Source organism: Thermobia domestica, chromosome 7, assembly GCF_964235325.1.
Source record: "Thermobia domestica chromosome 7, izTheDome1.hap1.1, whole genome shotgun sequence".
NCBI classification, from domain to species: Eukaryota; Metazoa; Arthropoda; class Insecta; order Zygentoma; family Lepismatidae; genus Thermobia; species Thermobia domestica.
This window is the reverse complement of record NC_137460.1, coordinates 22021205-22039217: the sequence shown is the minus strand read 5'-3', so window position 1 is coordinate 22039217 and position 18013 is coordinate 22021205. Positions and strand designations below refer to the sequence as shown.

Here is an 18013-nt window from a genome sequence, read left to right as displayed (position 1 = left end):
CGCGATCACCAAAACTTTCTTCGCTCAAAAGTAAAAATGAGTTGAGTTGATTTTGAGTTTAACGTCCCGTTCAGCAGCCAGGCTATATGAGACGTGGACCTACTGATTAACGTGGAATCCGAACCACATGAAAAAGTAAAAATGATTCGAAGCTATGGAAATTAGAGTGTGGAGACGAATTGAGAATTTTCCTGGGTCGATCGGAAAACCATGAAGAAATATTATGAATGATCGAGTAGAAGAGTGCAATTTTAGATGTGTTTAGAAAGCGTAAGAGAAGCAGGCTGGGCGTTGACTGAAAAAGAACTGTATCATGAGGGACATGGTAGAAGATACAATGGACGGTAAAACAGGGAAGGGAGGCAAAAGGGGCTATATAATTGAGTTGTTGGTATTAAAACCGGAAATTTCTACTTGAAGACGAAGTCAGCTGAGGACCGTAGTGCATGGAAATTTGTCAGGTGCGGCAAATGACCTGCCAATAATGGCAGAATACCTCCTCTCATAATAATTATGTAAACATGAAATCATAAATGGGCAAACGTACACTTTGAGCAAAGCATTCGTCGGAACCATACCTAAACGAGCTCTGTGGGTCTTCTAACCCCCTTCGCCCGCTCAGTTGTTTTGTAAAGTAACACTGAGGATCTTGTATTTGCAAGATTGGGAAAGAATCTAAAATATTCCCAAAATCACTTGCTCTGCTCAAAGTGCACTATGCCCCATAAATGTTATATCAGAGATATTGGGAACTCGGATTTAAAGGAAGATCATTCTAATATGCCACCTAGAAACCCGCATAATTCGAATACTCTTCGAAAATTTTGAATTTTGAAAGTGGAATAAACACCGAATGAACTAAATTCACTACAGTAAAATAGACTACCGGTAATTGTTAACTCATAACGAACTAAAAACTATAGTCTTACTATAATATGAGAGTTACGATGTACTACTTCACTTACGCTTTAAACAGTTTCGGAGATAGATATAAGAAATTATTCGGAACATATGAGTAGAAAGATATATTTAGACTGAACACTGTAATATCAAACGGCTCCTAATAGAATATCAAGTCATAACATAATCATCACGCTGCAATTCCAATGCTAAGATATCCTAGGGATCAAGTAGCTGAGTGCTCAAATCGGAAGTCTGCTAGTTCATTCCAGGTTGATTCTTGGTTTGGTCTGAATCTACCTACAAGTATGGATCTACTATCGCATGATCATATTACTATAATCCGCATGTATTCCCCGATTGTTTGTATGAATCTACGAAGCATATGCTTTGTAATGATGACAGAGTGGCTTAAATGGCAAAAATTATTTTTATTTATTTATTTTTATTTAAACAATCTCTGCATCAAACGGCATTAAAGCTTTCGGTGTACGGCCTGGTATCTCAGTTGTTTAATTCTTGAAACTCTTAAGTTTGTTTCCACTTCTTTCGTGTTATCGATTATTTTATATCCATTCGCTTAAATTTACGTCTTTAGGCTACATGGTATAACGGAGAAACATTAAGCTTCCTGGCGTTACAGTTCTTGTAAGAGGCTACAGTTGGCCGAACGGCTTTTATTTCATCTCATTTAACGTCCCATGGTTATGCCCTTTAGCTAAGGAAGAAGAGTGATTAATCAAAGTTAATGAAAGAATAGAAATTGAGTTGATTTTGAGTTTAATGGTCAACAGCGAGGCTATGAGACGGGACTGATTAACGTGGAATCCGAACTACATAAGCTCTCGCCGAGAATAGAACCCGGATCTCCCACGTCAAAAGACCATACGCTAACCGCTTAGCCACGAAGGAGCTTAAAAAGAATTAGGGGAATGATAATGTGAGAGGAAACGGGAGAACTCCGAGAAAGTCAATGGACACAATGTAATTACCACAAAAGCACATAGCTTGACACTGAACCAAGGACCTCTCGCACCAGAAGTTACTGCCCTATCACTGTGCCACCTTGACCACTGAATAGTTTTTAGCTGAACGAAAACGCAAGAATAGTGCCTACTAACTAACACCTGATGCAAGATCAACTCCTAACTTCTATTTTTTCCACCAGTCTAGACTGGTGCATCAAACGCACGAGCCACCTCGTGGCCAAAAGGTTAGCGTACGCGTCTTTGGCGTGGAAGACCCGGGTTCGATTCCTGCCGGGAGCTCATAAGGTTGGGATCTCACGTTAAGCTGTAGTTCCACGTCTTTTTATAGCCTCGCTGCTGAAAGGGGCACTAAAGTCAAAATCAACACTCACTTCCGAATTTATCCGTGCCTAAATACTGATCATAAATATTCCACTTTAGATACCTTCCTTTGTTGATTTAAACTATGCCTCCACGGGGAATCAAACTCGGCTCCACACACACTGAAAGCTACAATTGTTCAACATCAGGTTTTAAACATGAGTAATAACTTTTTATTATTGTTGGTGTTATTACTTACCAGCCCGTTTATCTCCTGATTTATTTTTAGATTTTCTTGGATAAATAATCCCAATTTTACTCTGGCCACAACCCATTGTTGTGTTGTTTGGAAAACATTAGACACTCACTAAAACCCCACGTGACGGGGATCATCCACACTGGTGACGGATTAAATTATTCCGCCCACTCACTTGCACTGACAACAAACTTAAAAAGAAAACAAACATTGGATTTTTTTTTTTGTTTCTTTTCAACTCAAATAAAAAGAAAAAAAGAGGGGGAAGGAAGGTGACCCCGTCGTTTGAACACCTGATCGCTGTCACTTCACTCGCGCTACGAAAACAGCTACCGTCATTCGACTTCTGATCAGACGGACCGGCCGGCGAGCTAAGTAACAGGCTCACGCACGCGCAACTCTTGATTTTCATGAAGTGTTGCCATAAAGCAATATTAAGAGATACGGATCGGGAAAGCGTTCTTCGTAGTGTTTGGTTTGTAAGTTGTTACACAACCAAAAACATCACTGGTTAGTTTGGTATGTTTACGCTGTGATTTATTTATACAAGATCACACTATAAAAATGATACGCTCAGTACGTTGCCTCTTCTCGCGGTTTTCTGGAAGCCACCATGTTATTAAGCACACTAGATTGGTTGGTAAGTTGGATATAAATTTGGCGAATCTGTCAGCAGCGAGGCTACATGAGAAGTGGACTAGCATGGTACTCGAACCACATGAGCTCCCGGGGAGCATGGTGACTCAATATTAAAGCGCTTACCTCTTCTGCGTGGGGTCCCTGAATCGATCACCGCCTAAGTAAGTTGGTGGTAGCCAACATCGTGTCCCTTCGCGTAATTGAATATAATCATGGCACAGTAAACTGAAAGGTTTCAGTTCACATGAGCTCACGCCAGGGAGCGAACCCGGATCTACCGTGTCAAAGACGCGTGCGCTAATCTTTCAGCACGAGACAGTTAAACACATTAGGTGTTAGCGCGGTGGTTCAGCGGTAGAGCGCTCACCTCTAGTACCAGAGTTCACTAATTCATATGACATGGGTATATTGATGCCCTCCTCCCAAATTTACAGTGATATATATTAGGGTCCTAAGGAATGTTTACCATTGTTTTTGACCATTTCTAAATTTAAGAGATGATCCTATGTACCCCTCCCAAAATTTAAGAGGGGCCATTAATATACGCATGTCCTATGAAAGAGAATAGACCCCTATACTCATTCACATAACCATATAAGATAATAAATTATCATCAAAGTAAACCTCCAAAATAGGTGAAAAATAGGTGAAAAACCTCCAAAATTTACATTTTTGACAATTTTTTTTTTTTACTCATAAAAGGGAACGAGGTCGACCCCCAAACTTACAGAGGTACATACTCCCAGTCCCATGCTATCATACCAAATTTGTAATTTTTGGCAATTTCCAAAATTTTAGAGGGTGCGCCACTCCCTCCAAAATTTAGGGGGTGGTCCGAGGTACTCCTGCCAAAATCTAGAGGACATTGACCCATATGACGTCATACAACATAGGTCACGTGACGTCCTGCAGCCAATCAGAGAAAAGTTCGCCCGAATTACTTCAATACTACTCCGTATATACTTAATCATACTATATCCTACTAAAATGTCTTCATTATGTGGGCACTTTTTTTCAGTATCTCTTCTAGATAGATATAGATATTAAACAGGGATGTTGGCGAGAAACAATATAAAAACCCTGTCGATCTCTCCTTCCAATTGCACTTCCCTCTGTCATTTTCTCCCCTATTCTAACACTTCCTTGTTGGTTCATATGTAAGTTTATTATGAGTCTTCGATCTTTCCAGTGGGCCGCGGTGGCTCAGTGGTAGAGCGTTCACTTTTGGTGCTTGGGGTCCCGGGTTCAAACCTTACCCTCGCCAAATGAACTTTGTGGTGGACAAACACCGTGTACGTGGGTTTTCTCGGGGTTCTCCCGTTTCCTCCCACTTTCTTCATTCCACCATTTCATTCATCTCTCATTATCACCGTCTCCTTTAGCCTAACCGGCATAATCGTGGGACGTAAAACTCAAAAATTTCATTTCATTTCGATCTTTCCATAGCAATGCAATCTTCTTTACAACTTGCAACAACAATTCCCAATTCACGCGGTCACTACATATACCTTTTTCTTTTTTTTCTATAAATCTTTCACTGATCATTCTTAATAATCCAATCGCATCTCTTGTGCTCTGACTTCTCCTGAACCCAAATTGTTTCTCTTCAGCTTTTTTTTTTATCTGTTCTTCCATACAACTCTCTGTTCAGTATTCGAAGCAAATTTTTTGCTGGATGCGATATGACACTAATAGTTTCATAACCCTGGGTTCGATTCATTAGCCATTAGTAACATGATCGTCTTCAGGAAGTGTTTTGGCCACTCTCCGGTTTCATATACTTCATTGCAGAGTCGGATTAACGAGTAGATACTTTATTGGTCACGTCTCAGGTATTTGGGGTCCTATTGTACTAGTCATAACCTAACAAACTAGAATTTCTAGAATTTGTTTTGGTCTCTAGTGCAATATTAATGATTTTTCTGTTCATTACGCATTAAATTAAAGACAGCTGCTTCATATACAGTGAAACCTCTCTAAAGCGGACAGCCGTGGGGAATCAAAAATTGTCCGCTATAGAGAGGTGTCCGCCTTAGAGAGGTGTCAATATTTCCTTTCGTAAATTAGTAAACAATGTAATATCCAATTAGAAAAAAATAATTGCATGAATCATGTATTTACGAATATTACCAAAATGATACTGAACCTGCATTATCCTCTGCCATTCAATACTCTATGTTCTAGACACAACATGGAAATAAGATGTTACAGTTTTCTGCACTTTACACTTATCACTACTTACTACGTTTACAGTATGTTCCTTTAATTTGTGGATTAATTACAGTCCAGTAGTGTCTGTTTTTAGACAATATGCGTACCCAAGGGCAGAATTTACTAAATTTGTCTTCTGCTTGGTCAGAGATTCCAGAAGGACAGTAGAATAACGTGTCATCGCAGACGGCAGGCAACTGTCAATCACTTTTGTATCTAAACCAGGTTGAGTGGGAGTGAAATGCAAGCAAAGAACATGAGGATGTTGTTAAACAGATAATGCTTCGTCTGGATTGCTGAGTAGACAGTTGAGGCGGCAAAATGTTGTCACAATGCTTCCTTGATGACACATGTATGAATTACTAAAAATGTATTTTTACTATATTTTTTAACTTGTTTTTAGAGAAAGTGTCCGTAATACAGAGGTAAATAATACCTATAAAAGACAGAAAATACTGTCCGTGTCCGTACTAGAGAGTGTCCGTTTTAGAGAGGTTTACCAATATGATTTTTCCTATTACAGTGTTTGGGGATTGCAAAATATGTCCGTTATGGGAGGTGTCCGCTTTATAGAGGTGTTCGTTAGTAGAGGTTTCACTGTATATGTCAAGATGTCTTTATTGGAAGTAAGATTTATAACTTATGGTATATTATAAATTTCCAATTATTCACAAGAACATATTGTAATATCCCACATGGTTTTGTTTACAAACACCCAACATATGCTTATATTTACGAACATCAACCATGTGCTTCTTACTATGGATTATTATGGCTGCAGACAATAGGAACAGCAGCGACATCAGTGGCCATGTGACGACGTTGGAACAACAGCGTCACCGCGTCATCTGGATTACCTATATATCCGAGAAGATTTTAACAAGAGGCATCAATCTGCGACTGGTCACCCCCACCTTTAGCTTGCTTTGGAGCTCTAGGATAGACCTAACCCAAAGCCTCTAGTTTGCTTTGGAACAGTAGGCTTCTCTCTTCCCACTCAGCTTCCTCGGAGCTTAGTTGCGACTCCTGACCTCAGTCACCTAGCTTGCTTCGGAGCTCTGTGATTCTTAAACCTCTCACTGCCTGCATGGAGCATTGGGGATCCTAAAATCCACTCCCCTAGCTTGCTTCGGAGCCCTGTGATTCTTATACCTCTCACTGCTTGCACGGAGCGTTGGGGATCTTAACCGCCAAGCCAAATTTTGGGGATATTTTGGACCACACTATTTGTGCATCAAAATTATGCACATGGCGGCCAACGTGTTAAAATGCACTCCACCTAGCTTGCTTCGGAGCACTGTGATTCTTAAACGTCTCACTGCTTGCACGGAGCATTGGGGATCCTAAAATCCACTCCCCTAGCTTGCTTCGGAGCCCTGTGATTCTTATACCTCTCACTGCTTGCACGGAGCGTTGGGGATCTTAACCGCCAAGCCAAATTTTGGGGGTATTTTGGACCACACTATTTGTGCATCAAAATTATGCACATGGCGGCCAACGTGTTAAAATCCACTCCACCTAGCTTGCTTCGGAGCACTGTGATTCTTAAACGTCTCACTGCTTGCACGGAGCATTGGGGATCCTAAAATCCACTCCACCTAGCTTGCTTCGGAGCTCTGTGATTCTTAAACCTCTCACTGTTTGCACGGAGCGTTGGGGATCCTAAAATCCACTCCACCTAGCTTGCTTCGGAGCACTGTGATTCTACAACGTCTCACTGCTTGAACGGAGCATTGGGGATCCTAAAATCCATTCCACCTAGCTTGCTTCGGAGCTCTTAGAGAATTTACAATATAGTAACATTTTTTGTAATATACTGTTTATAGTGGATTTTATAATAAAAACCAGTAGCGAAAAAACGATTCCGAACTGTAATTTGCTTTACCTGTGGTCTAGCTACACCTGCCCAAGCAGACCTTTACAATATTTTTGCTTAATAATTATCGATATGTTTTGCAGCGTTTTCCCAATATACAATGTATTTTATGGTAGAATAGGCTATACAAAATCCGTAGGAAACGTGTAGGTAAACAAACCCATTTGAAGTTAAAATATCTTTTCCTATATTTATTAAATAGGGCCTATATTTTCGAGTTTAATTTAACCCCCTTTTTTTGAATTCACGACATGCTACTAATGCGTCCTTCCGTGAGCCGCTGTGCAGCGGTTGCCGTAGATGCCGATTGCAGCGAATTCGAGATCACCCACTCCGTTGCTTATTTTGCAATTTATTGAGATTTTGTCTACTTCTGTGAGCATAAGAATTTTGGTGGCAACATGTTTCTGCGTTTTTACTAGTTTCATATACCGTTTTATTCAGCGGCGCAATTCTGTCTTCAACAATGCTATGTATTACTATATATATATATATATATATATATATATATATATATATATATATATATATATATATATATATATATATATATATATATATAAGCGATGTTCAAAATATTTATGAAGTTGAAAAACAATCCTGTGGAGAAGATCATGGGAGCAGAGTTGTCTTCAACATTGAGAGGCGGACAGATTTGAGGTTCATTCTGTGGGGACATGAATTTCATCTCACTTACCTTTGTGGCAAACGGACACAAATCATCAAATTTCTCTTCAAAAACACATTTACACATTTCAAATCGGATTATTGGAGGAACAGTACCCCCAGTTCGAAAATTGGAGGGGACATATCCCCCTCATCCCTCCCGGGATTTGCGCCAGTGGTTTTATTGGAGAACAGTGCTTAACATATAAAAAACTGTCTAACACTTAATGAATGGATTATTAATCAGACGTCTTGTATTTCGAAGCTCATCAAATATCCAAGAAATAAAAAACAATAGGTAATTGTTTTACTTGTTGTGTACATACAGGGTGACTCAAAAGTAGGTATACAGTCTCGTACTGATCAGCTCGCTGCATTTTATACCATCTTTTATTGTTATTAAATAGGTAGACCTAGTTTCTTTATTATTTGTTCTTAACGGTTTTTTTTTTAACTTGTAACTTATGCCCGGAACAGTCGAAGCAAATAAATCCATAAACTAGAATGTAAAGATGTGTTGCCACGTTAGAAGTACTTGTAGCTGTCATAAAAGAAAAATCTTGAGACCCTACCATATTTTACCGTGTACACATAGTCTTGAAAGAGTCATAAAACATTTTTTCCATCTTGCAAGGAGTCGAACAGTGTCCGACTTTCTGGGACGTCTTGCTTGCTACCTGCTATCGCCCTCCCGCTGACATAAAGGAAAAACCAGTTTCGCCGCTTCCGAAACAACGGATTCTTTTGGACAGGGAGGGGGAGTGCACCAAAATACTCGTTTTTAATGAGGAGGTTAATTGTTTGTCCAAAATCTAAACAGTAGATAGAAAGATCGAGTAGCAAGGTCTTTTTTATGACAGCTACAAGATTCATGTAAAGTGGAAACGTGGTCTTATATTGAACAATGCAGGGGTGTATACCTACTTTTGGGCCACTCTGTACATTGAGTTTCTTTCTCTTTCCTAGTAAGGTCTTATATATATGAGCTTTTAGTATGAGTAAATGGCATATTGCCGCTTGTGTATTAACAAAATGTTCTTAGTGTTTCTGTTGGAGTATTGAGGATATAACCAGGGCTCGAAAACTTCCGGGTGCAAGGTTGCCATGGCGACCAGAAATACGAGTCTTCTACCTTGCTAATTTAGGCAGAAACATATAGGACAAGGTATCCAATTAGATTTATATTATAATGACGCTTGGTTTTCAGAACTGACACTTAGGTCGATTTTTTTTTTTTTTTTTTTTTTTTTTTTTTGCATTGGTTATGACTATACCCGAATTGTAAGTACAGGCTAAAAAATGCTGAGAGAATTCGGTTAAATGTTCAATGGTCAGACAAGAGAAGAAACTCTTGAACAATATCATTGTAAAATTGATATAAATGAGTGACTCAAGCAGTGGCGTATTTAGGGGGGGGCTTCCGGGCTTAAGCCCCCCCCCCCCCGAAATCTTACTTACTATAGTAAAGTATATGATATATCTTGCAGAATTTTCACATTTTCAGGCAAAGCCCTCCCCGAAAGTTAGCAAAGCCCCCCCGAAAGAAAATCGTAAATACGTCACTGGACTCAAGGGGATGACAATGCTAAGCGCCACTTTCGACGAAATTGAGTTATTAGGTGAAATGGGTTGGAATCCGACCACAAACAGGATGTAGTTAGTTTTCGGAATAGTACAGTCAGCAACAAAAGGTCTTTCCGTTTTTTTTTTTTTTTTTTTTTTTTTTTTTTTTTGGGAATAACGCTGGTATGGCTGGAACCTACAGAAAATTACATGCTTTTTTATTTACTGAAAACTGTACTCAAATTGTCTTTCCATTCTGAAGTTATTTACGAAACTAATTTCATCAAATAGAAAGAAATTTTGTCGGTGACTGTACCTGCATACGGCAGGAGAAGCTTGTTTAGTATGTGTTATTGTATTGCGTTGCATAGGAATGTTGAACTGTCTTTGCCAGGTTACTCGAAAGTTAGAATATGGCACTTATCATTTTCTTCTCCTGAACTGCTCAAATATGTTAGTGTAACTTAAGACGCGTAACATATACAGATTACTATAGAAGTATCGTATCTAAGACAAAAGGAAATTAAAGGTTGTGGAAAATGAGTCACAAAAATAGTTTGTTCGAAATTCTCCCGTTTCTCGTATTCGAAAATATGGTAACCATACATGAAGGTTGCCGTATAAGATTTAGTTTTCCTTGCCTGTGTGAATATGGTCAAAGAGACTAATCGGTTTCGTAGTGCAGAAGCAGCAACAGTGTAGAAGAGGTAAATACAAAGCGTCGATTTCTTTGGTTCTTGGTCAATTTGTCCATCTTTTAAACTTTTCTAGTTTCTCCAAATACTATGTTAATGGCGAATGATCAACGCTTAGATTCTCTGCTGAAAAATATGAAATCTATAATGTTTATGTCCCGCGGTCACGCCGGCCAGGCTAAAGGAGACGATGAGAAGAAATGGTGGAATGAAGAATGTGGGAGGAAACGGAAGAACCCTGAGAAAACCTACGCACATGGTGTTTGTCCACCACAAAGCACACTTGACGCAAGCTGGATCGAATCAAGTACCCCCTGCACCAGAGGGGAACACTCAACCACTGAGCTACTGCAGCCCTCAAAAATGCTGAATATAAACTTTCGTATGAAATTGATAAGGAACACAGTCAGCATGTTTTATGTGCTTTTTGGCCATTGGCTTATGTCAAACTAAAAGTATCCGAATTCCTAAATTAATTTTATGTCCTACAACCAAATATCCTTTTACGGGGATACACGGGGATATCCTGCAAGCCATCAGAATATTATACACTTGGAAGCCATAGGAAAATGGTCTCTTTGTTTTGCACTACGCGAGTAGCTAATACTGGATATAGACATGGGCCACCGCTGGTCCTATCCCTAAATTAATCTAGCAAGACTACTGTTTGCAGTACTTCTAAAATTCAAGTACAGTAGATCTTCGACTATCCGGCTCGCAGCTATTTGACCTCCGTACCATACAGCCTAGTTTAAAAATAAATAAATATTTTTTAAAAAAAATAAGAGAGAGAAACTCCTTAATAAAATTAGAAATATTATTTTAAAAATGATAACTTGAATGTAATGTTTTCTGTGACTGCCAAAAGAAAGTGATTATAAATCAACAACATTTTCAAAAACTAAGTTTTGACTCTTTTCAGCCTACCTTTTCACATTTTTGTAATCATTTATCAACGTAAATATTTTGCTTATTTTAAAATTTTATGTGTGTACAGTATACATCATATTTTCTCATCTTGTGGTACTACTGGACGGTACATAACATTATAATTTGTGGTAGTAAGCCCATGGAAAAGTTGAGATCATGTAGTTTACATTATTTTATGTTCCTGCAAGATTATTATATTTATCTTAATATGTGAACAATGTTTTTATTTTTGGACTTTCCTTTTCTCTAATAATGTTTTTAAAACATACAAAACAATACATAACAAATATTTATCAAGTACTGATTTGTGCTAAGACGTCGAAAATATTAATAAAAAAGGGTTTTGGTATTAAAAATGAGAGGAATATGTTATAAAAAAAAAGTGAGTGGCATTTGTTATAAAAAGTGAGCGTGATTTGATATAAACAGTGAGAGGGATTTGTTATAAAAAGTGAATGTGATTTGTTACAAAAGTAAGCGTGTTTTGAGGTAAAAAGTGAGAGGGATTTGGTATAAAAAGTGAGCGTGATTTGACATAAAAAGTGAGAGAGATTTTATGCAAAACGTGTGTTTTCATGATATTTGTGGAGCAAGAAGTGAGTAATCATAGAACTACGGCCTATCCGCATTTTTTCCGTCCAGCCCTTCTGTCACATTCAGCAGGATATTCCGAAGTCACTGTATATACATTTACGATTTACATGATCTAATATATATATAATGGACCTGTGGAGAAAAGTGCATAATTTCAGAGCTAGGGCTGTAAAAATCGTCGAAAAAAGTTAAATTTCAACACGTGGTATTTTGAATTTGTGAAACCATGGAGCGGCTACCCATATCAACATAAAGAAAGTCATATACGCAATCCAAAATGCTTATATCATCAACGTGCAGTGGGAATGCAAGAGATATTCTACAGACTATACTTACTCGCCATGCTCTCAAGAGTATTCTTAAATATGTTTTGACAGCAGAGAACACGAAGTGCTTCGGAGAAAGGTCGGAAGTGTTAAGAGACCGCCAGTTCCACAGTTCATCGTGTTCAGAATAACGCGCACTGCGATTTATCTTGTCACATATAACAGTGAACTTATATAACACCCTGTACCTATATAAAAGAACAATTTACTATTACTGTCATTCAACTTACGTCGGTGTATAAATTTTCATTACTATAAGACGTCGAGAAATGAGTTAAATTAAGGTTGCAATATCTGAAGACATGATTGAGCCAGTGGCGGATCTAGAAGATAAAATCTGGGGGGGGGGGCTGCAAGAATCCAGACTATGATAGGTATAAACTTTCAAAAATATATAAATAATTGCTTAAAATATTTTTGTCGCTCAAAAAACTGGGGGACCTAGGCCCCCCGGCCCTGGGCTAGATTCGCCACTGGATTGAGTCTCTATAAGTTAAAGAAAAGCATATGAAAGCTGACTCGACTTTTTTCTGATAACGGGAACTAAAGCAAACTGATCTGTCTCTTGTGCGGTGGCTCAGTGGTAGAGCGTTCACCTCCAGTGCTTGGGGTCCCTGGTTCGATCCCAGCTCGCGCCGTGCGGACTTTGTGGTGGACAAACACCGTACTCGTGGGTTTCCTCGGGATTCTCCCGTTTCCTACCACTTTCTTCATTCCACCATTTCACTCATCTCTCATCATCACCGTCTCCTTTAGCCTAACCGGCATAACCGTGGGACGTAAAACTTAAAGATTTCATTTCATTTTTCATTTGATCTGTCTCTTTTCATTTCATACAAAATTTCTGCATAGCAGAGCTAGGCCTATGTCTTTGTATAGTAAATTGTTTAGTGTATATTGCTCTGTAACGGAAGAAGCCGGTTTTTGAGAGAATCAGTGGCGTACGCAAGAATCAGTAGCGTACGAAGCTTCCTTTCTCCCCTATGAGCAAGACGATTTGCAAAAATAAGCATTTATCATGTGCATATACAATCACCTGAAATTATATGAACTTTGGTGCTTGAGCCGCCCTTGACAAACTTCTGTGTACGTCAGTGGTCACCCTTTACGTTATCCTTTAGTGACTAATTAGACAGTTTTTGTGTTACTTCATATTTTTTGTATCTAAAAATCTGTGCTCTCAAAGCGACAGTTTTGGAATCATCGCTTGTGGAGCTGGAATCTTTTCAATTCTGTGAGTTGGAAACCGTGAATGATAGGTACTGGAGGCTGTACCATATTGAGAAGAATAAAGGAAGGTCGAATGCAGCCACTGCTGACCCGAATATAAAAAAGCTTTACGTTCAAGGACCTTAGTGTTGTGTTGATGTGAACATAATCCTATCAATAATGCAAGGAGCACGAATAGACGGTAATAATTCAACTGGCAGGTGCCGAAGGTATTTTAATAGGAGTATTGTAATGAAACGAAATCCAGTCACAGCAATAAACAGACTTTGTGTTATTGCACACCTGTGTATACAATACATCTGTTTCTATTCTCTTCTAGTTATATAGGCAGACGATATGCGAAGAATTACAATGATTGTACAGTGGCGTTCAAATAGTACAGTACACTCAGCTTAAAACCATACTTGCAATTTTACAATTTTGTTGACCTGGGCAAATAAAAATGTAACCTCTATATCTCTTTTAGCAAATTGGAAAAAATGTCAAGTTCTTTTTTTTTTTTTAATAAATATTTAGTGGGTTACACTTATGCAAGAAAGAGTTCGCTCGTGGCAATATGGTTAGCGAAGGAGTCTTCGGCGTTGGAGATCTGGGTTCGATTCCCAGTGGGAGCTCATGTGGTTCGGCTCCCACGTTAAGCTATAGGTCCAAGTTTCATATGGTCTCGCTACTGAAAGAAATGCTAAACCTCAAACAAATTTACACAAGAAAAAAAATATCAGTCACACCTGGTCAGTTACCTCTTAACTTTACAACTAAACGAACTACGTAGATAGAATATTCAGCGCCAAACTCAAGAATAAGCTAATAACATAACTTTGTGTAACAAACACGAAATTTCTCAATTTCTTGCGCTGGCAGTTAGGTTATCAATAGGGTTGCCAGATGTCCGGCTTTTGGACATAAAATTGAGTGTCCGGTTTTGTACCCAAGCCGGACGCGCTTTTGTACCCCTTTTCGAGTTTGGAGACTAATTAATAAACAGGTCAACTAATTAATGAAACAGGGATGTTTCAGGAGATTAATCAATGATAAATCAATCATATTGACAACATTATTAATGAAGCGCACAGAAATCTTGAATTAATACTTAGAATGGGCGAGAATAAAAAAAAAAAAAAACACTTCAAAGACTTTATGAAGTCTATATTCGTTCCAAATTTGAATATGCATGTACTATTTGGAATCCACTCTTCAAAAATAATATTGCCAAACTAGAAAAAATTCAGTTCACCTCCGGTGCTTCGGGTCCCTGGTTCGATCCCAGCTCGCACTGCATGAACTTTGTGGTGAACAAACACCGTGCTCGTGGTTTTTCTCGGGTTTCTCCCGTTTCCTCCCACTTTCTTCATTCCACCATTTCACTCATCTCCCATCATCACCGTCTCCTTTAACCTAACCAGCATAAACGTAAAACTTAAAGATTTCATTTCATTTTCAATTTTTAGAAAAAATTCAATGAAAATTTTTAAGGCATGTAACGTACATAGCAACACACGTATACCCATAGACAAATAACAGTAGCACTCTAAATACTAATTTTGGTATCATGAGTTTACAACAAAGAAGAACTCTATTCGATATGGTATTTCTTTATAAAATATGTAATGGTAAAATTGACTGTAACGAACTTATTTCACTTTTTCAAATTCATGTTCCACCTCGAAACACACGACCAGATAACTTTGATATACAGGGTGATCCAAAAGAAGGTGTACAGTACCGTACTAATCAACTCATTGCATTTTATATCATATCTTATTGTTATCCATCAGGTAGTTTCCTTATTATTTGTTCTTAATGTATTTTTACTTATATCTTAAGCTTGGAAGAGCCGAAGCAAATAAAACCTGTAAGCTAGAATGTTATACTTGATCAATGCTGGGGTGTATACCTACTTTTGTGCCACCTTATATTTTATTCCGGAAAACCAAGGACTAATATACTTCAGAAGTCGCCAACATGGAGAATGAGTGCAACCTATAATAATATAAGTAAAAAAAAAATTAAAGATATTGATTTATGTTGTAAAATATAAACTTATAAGAAAAATATAATAAAAGGAATTTAAAATAACATATAATACCTGTAAAAAATAGTGTAAACAATGTATGGACACTGTAAATGGGTTCTAATTGTTGTGTTCAAATCCAATAAAATAAAATAAAACAGGTCTTCAAGATGCATAAAATATTGCCAGAATGGAGATAGGATAAATAAGTTGTTAGTACCATGACTTTATTAAATACCATGGCTTAAAATATCATTAGTATTGCTGCCTGCAATTGAGTCATCATTTTGTAGTTGTATTTTTTGTATTAGTTTACTTAAATAATGTACCTAGGTATTAATTTCTACAATATTTTTTTCTTTTTCTTTAAATTGTGCTGTTTGATATAATCTGGAAGCAAATTTAGTTTCGGTAAAAGCAATTTTTTAGTGATTTTTTTTAAAGTCAAAGTATCCTCCTTTTTGATTTTACAAATCTGGCAACCCTAGCTGTCAAGCGTTGAAAATTAGGGATGGCCAGAACCGGTTCCTGGTGGAACCGGTTTTCGGGTCTGAACGGATCCGGTTCTAGAAGATCCGGTTCCGGAACCGGTTTTTCGGATCCAGATCTGGAATCGGTTCTTCGGATCCAGGTCTAGAACCGGTTCTTCAAATCCAGGTCTGGAACCGGTTCTTCGGATCCAGGTCTGGAACCGGTTCTGAAAACAACCGGTTCCTCGCGGAACCGGTTCCGCTGAAACCGAAACTTTGTTACCATCCCTACGCTAAACGCGAGCTGCTGGCAAGCTGTGAACAGTATGCTAGATGAAATGGTGGAAGCGACAGGCAGGCGCCCAGGCGGCGGCAGCTTGTCTCATTTGGCTAAATAAACTGGGTAACTGGCAAACTCATTGGCTAAACAGGCAAACTGGCCAACTCATTTGGCTAAACACCCACTGGTGGACCAAATTTTTTTTCTGGGGGCACAAGCGGGTCTGGGCGGGGAAGGCACAAGTGCACGGTCCCCTTTGCACTATTTTTGAAGGTGAACTTTGTGCCTCCTTTACGGGTCTTTGGGGGCTTTCGGTTCCAGGTCTGGAACCGGTTCCTAAGATCCGGTTCTGGAACCGGGTTTTCAGATCCAGATCTGGAACCGGTTCCTAAGATCCGGTTCTGGAACCGGATTTTCAGATCCAGATCTGGAACCGGTTCTTAAGATCCGGTTCTGGAACCAGGTTTTCGGATTTAGATCTGGAACCGGTTCCTAAGATCCGGTTCTGGAACCGGGTTTTCGGATCCAGGCCCGGAACCGGTTCCAAAACCGGTTCTAAAAACGGATCTCCGAGAACCGGTTCCTCGCGGAACCGGTTCCGCCGGAACCGGAACTTTGTGGCCATCCCTATTGAAAATCCGTAGATTGTAGTCAATTCCTGAAGAAAGCAAGAAGAAACCATACAACGAAGACCCAGTTGTGAAGACGAATCTTATGCCTTCATTGAAATGGCTAGTTGAAGTGACGAGAGTGACGTTTTCTTAGTCTTAATGACTTTCAAACCCAGAAGCATTTCATGATGTAGGACCATCGAAGTCTGTGAAGTTGGCCTACCCAAATTAGCTTACCCACTTTTATCTACACGAGCCGTTAGTTCTTACTAAAGTTACGTTAGTTCCGCGATTTTAAAGAAACTATACACAAAAACCAATGGGTAGGCCAACTTCACATATGAAGTTGGCGTACCCATCGAGCTTTCCCACATTTTTCGGCAAAAATCGTTAGTTTCTCGTTAGTTCCCATTAGTTCTTACAAAAGTTCCGTTAGTTCCGCGATTTTAAAGAAATTATACACAAAAACCAATGGTACGCCAACTTCACATGTGAAGTTGGCGTACCCAACAAGCTTTCTCACATTTTTCGGCATAAATCGTTAGTTCTTCGTTAGTTCCCGTTAGTTCTTACAAAAGTCCCGTTAGTTTTGCGATTTTATACAAATTAGAACATAAACAAAAATGTGTGCGTAGGCTAACTTCATATGTGAAGCTGGCGTACCCAACAAGCTTTCCCACATTTTTCAACATGAATCGGTAGTTCCTCGTTAGTTCCCGTTAGTTCTTACTAAAGTTCGATTAGTTCCGCGATTTTATACAAATTAGAGCATAAATATAATTTATGGATAGGCTAACTTCACATGTGAAGTTTGGATCAACAAATTTTCCCAGATTTCTCGACTTGAATCGTTAGTTCCTTGTTAGTTCAAGTTAGTTCTTATAAAAAGTTCCATTAATTTCGCTATTTTATACAAATTAGAGTATAAGTAAAGTTGGTGGGTAGGCTGACTTGATATGTTAAGCTGGCGTACCGAAGCAGCCTAAAGACATTTTACTACGTGATTCGTCAGTTCTTCTATAATTCCTTTTAGTTTTTACCAAAGTTCCATTAGTTCCGCGATTGTATACATATTAGAGTATAAATAAACATTGGTGGGTACGCTAGCATCACATGTTGGCGTACCAATGAAACTTACGCAGGTTTCTCGATATGAGTCACTAGTTCTTTGTTAGATCTTATTAAAGTTACATTAGTTCCGCGATTTTATACAAATTCTATGTAAATAAAAACTAACCCTTTGCGTTCCATATCTAATTTTCCTATGTGCGTGCTTTAGCATTTTATGACATGCACATGGATGTCACTGGAACTCAAAGGGTTATTGGGTACACTAACTTTACATGTAAACTTGGCATACCGAATCAGTTTGAATGAATCATTAGTTTTTTTTTAAGTTGCCATTAGTTATTACAAAAGTTACGTTAGCGGAACTTTTTGTAAGAACTAACGTGAACTAACGACAA

The 18013-nt window shown here is 38.6% G+C and overlaps 1 protein-coding gene across 1 annotated transcript in view; it reads right to left on the bottom strand.

The window, feature by feature from the left end:
- LOC145689899 (uncharacterized) overlaps window positions 1–2805 on the bottom strand; it is a 545116-nt gene extending 542311 nt beyond the window's left edge. Inside the window, exon 1 of the mRNA XM_081764211.1 lies at window positions 2449–2805. Within this exon, the coding sequence (XP_081620337.1) occupies window positions 2449–2524 (76 nt within the window). The 5' untranslated portion in view covers window positions 2525–2805. The remainder of the gene's footprint in view (window positions 1–2448) is intronic.
- Window positions 2806–18013: the final 15208 nt, after the last annotated feature.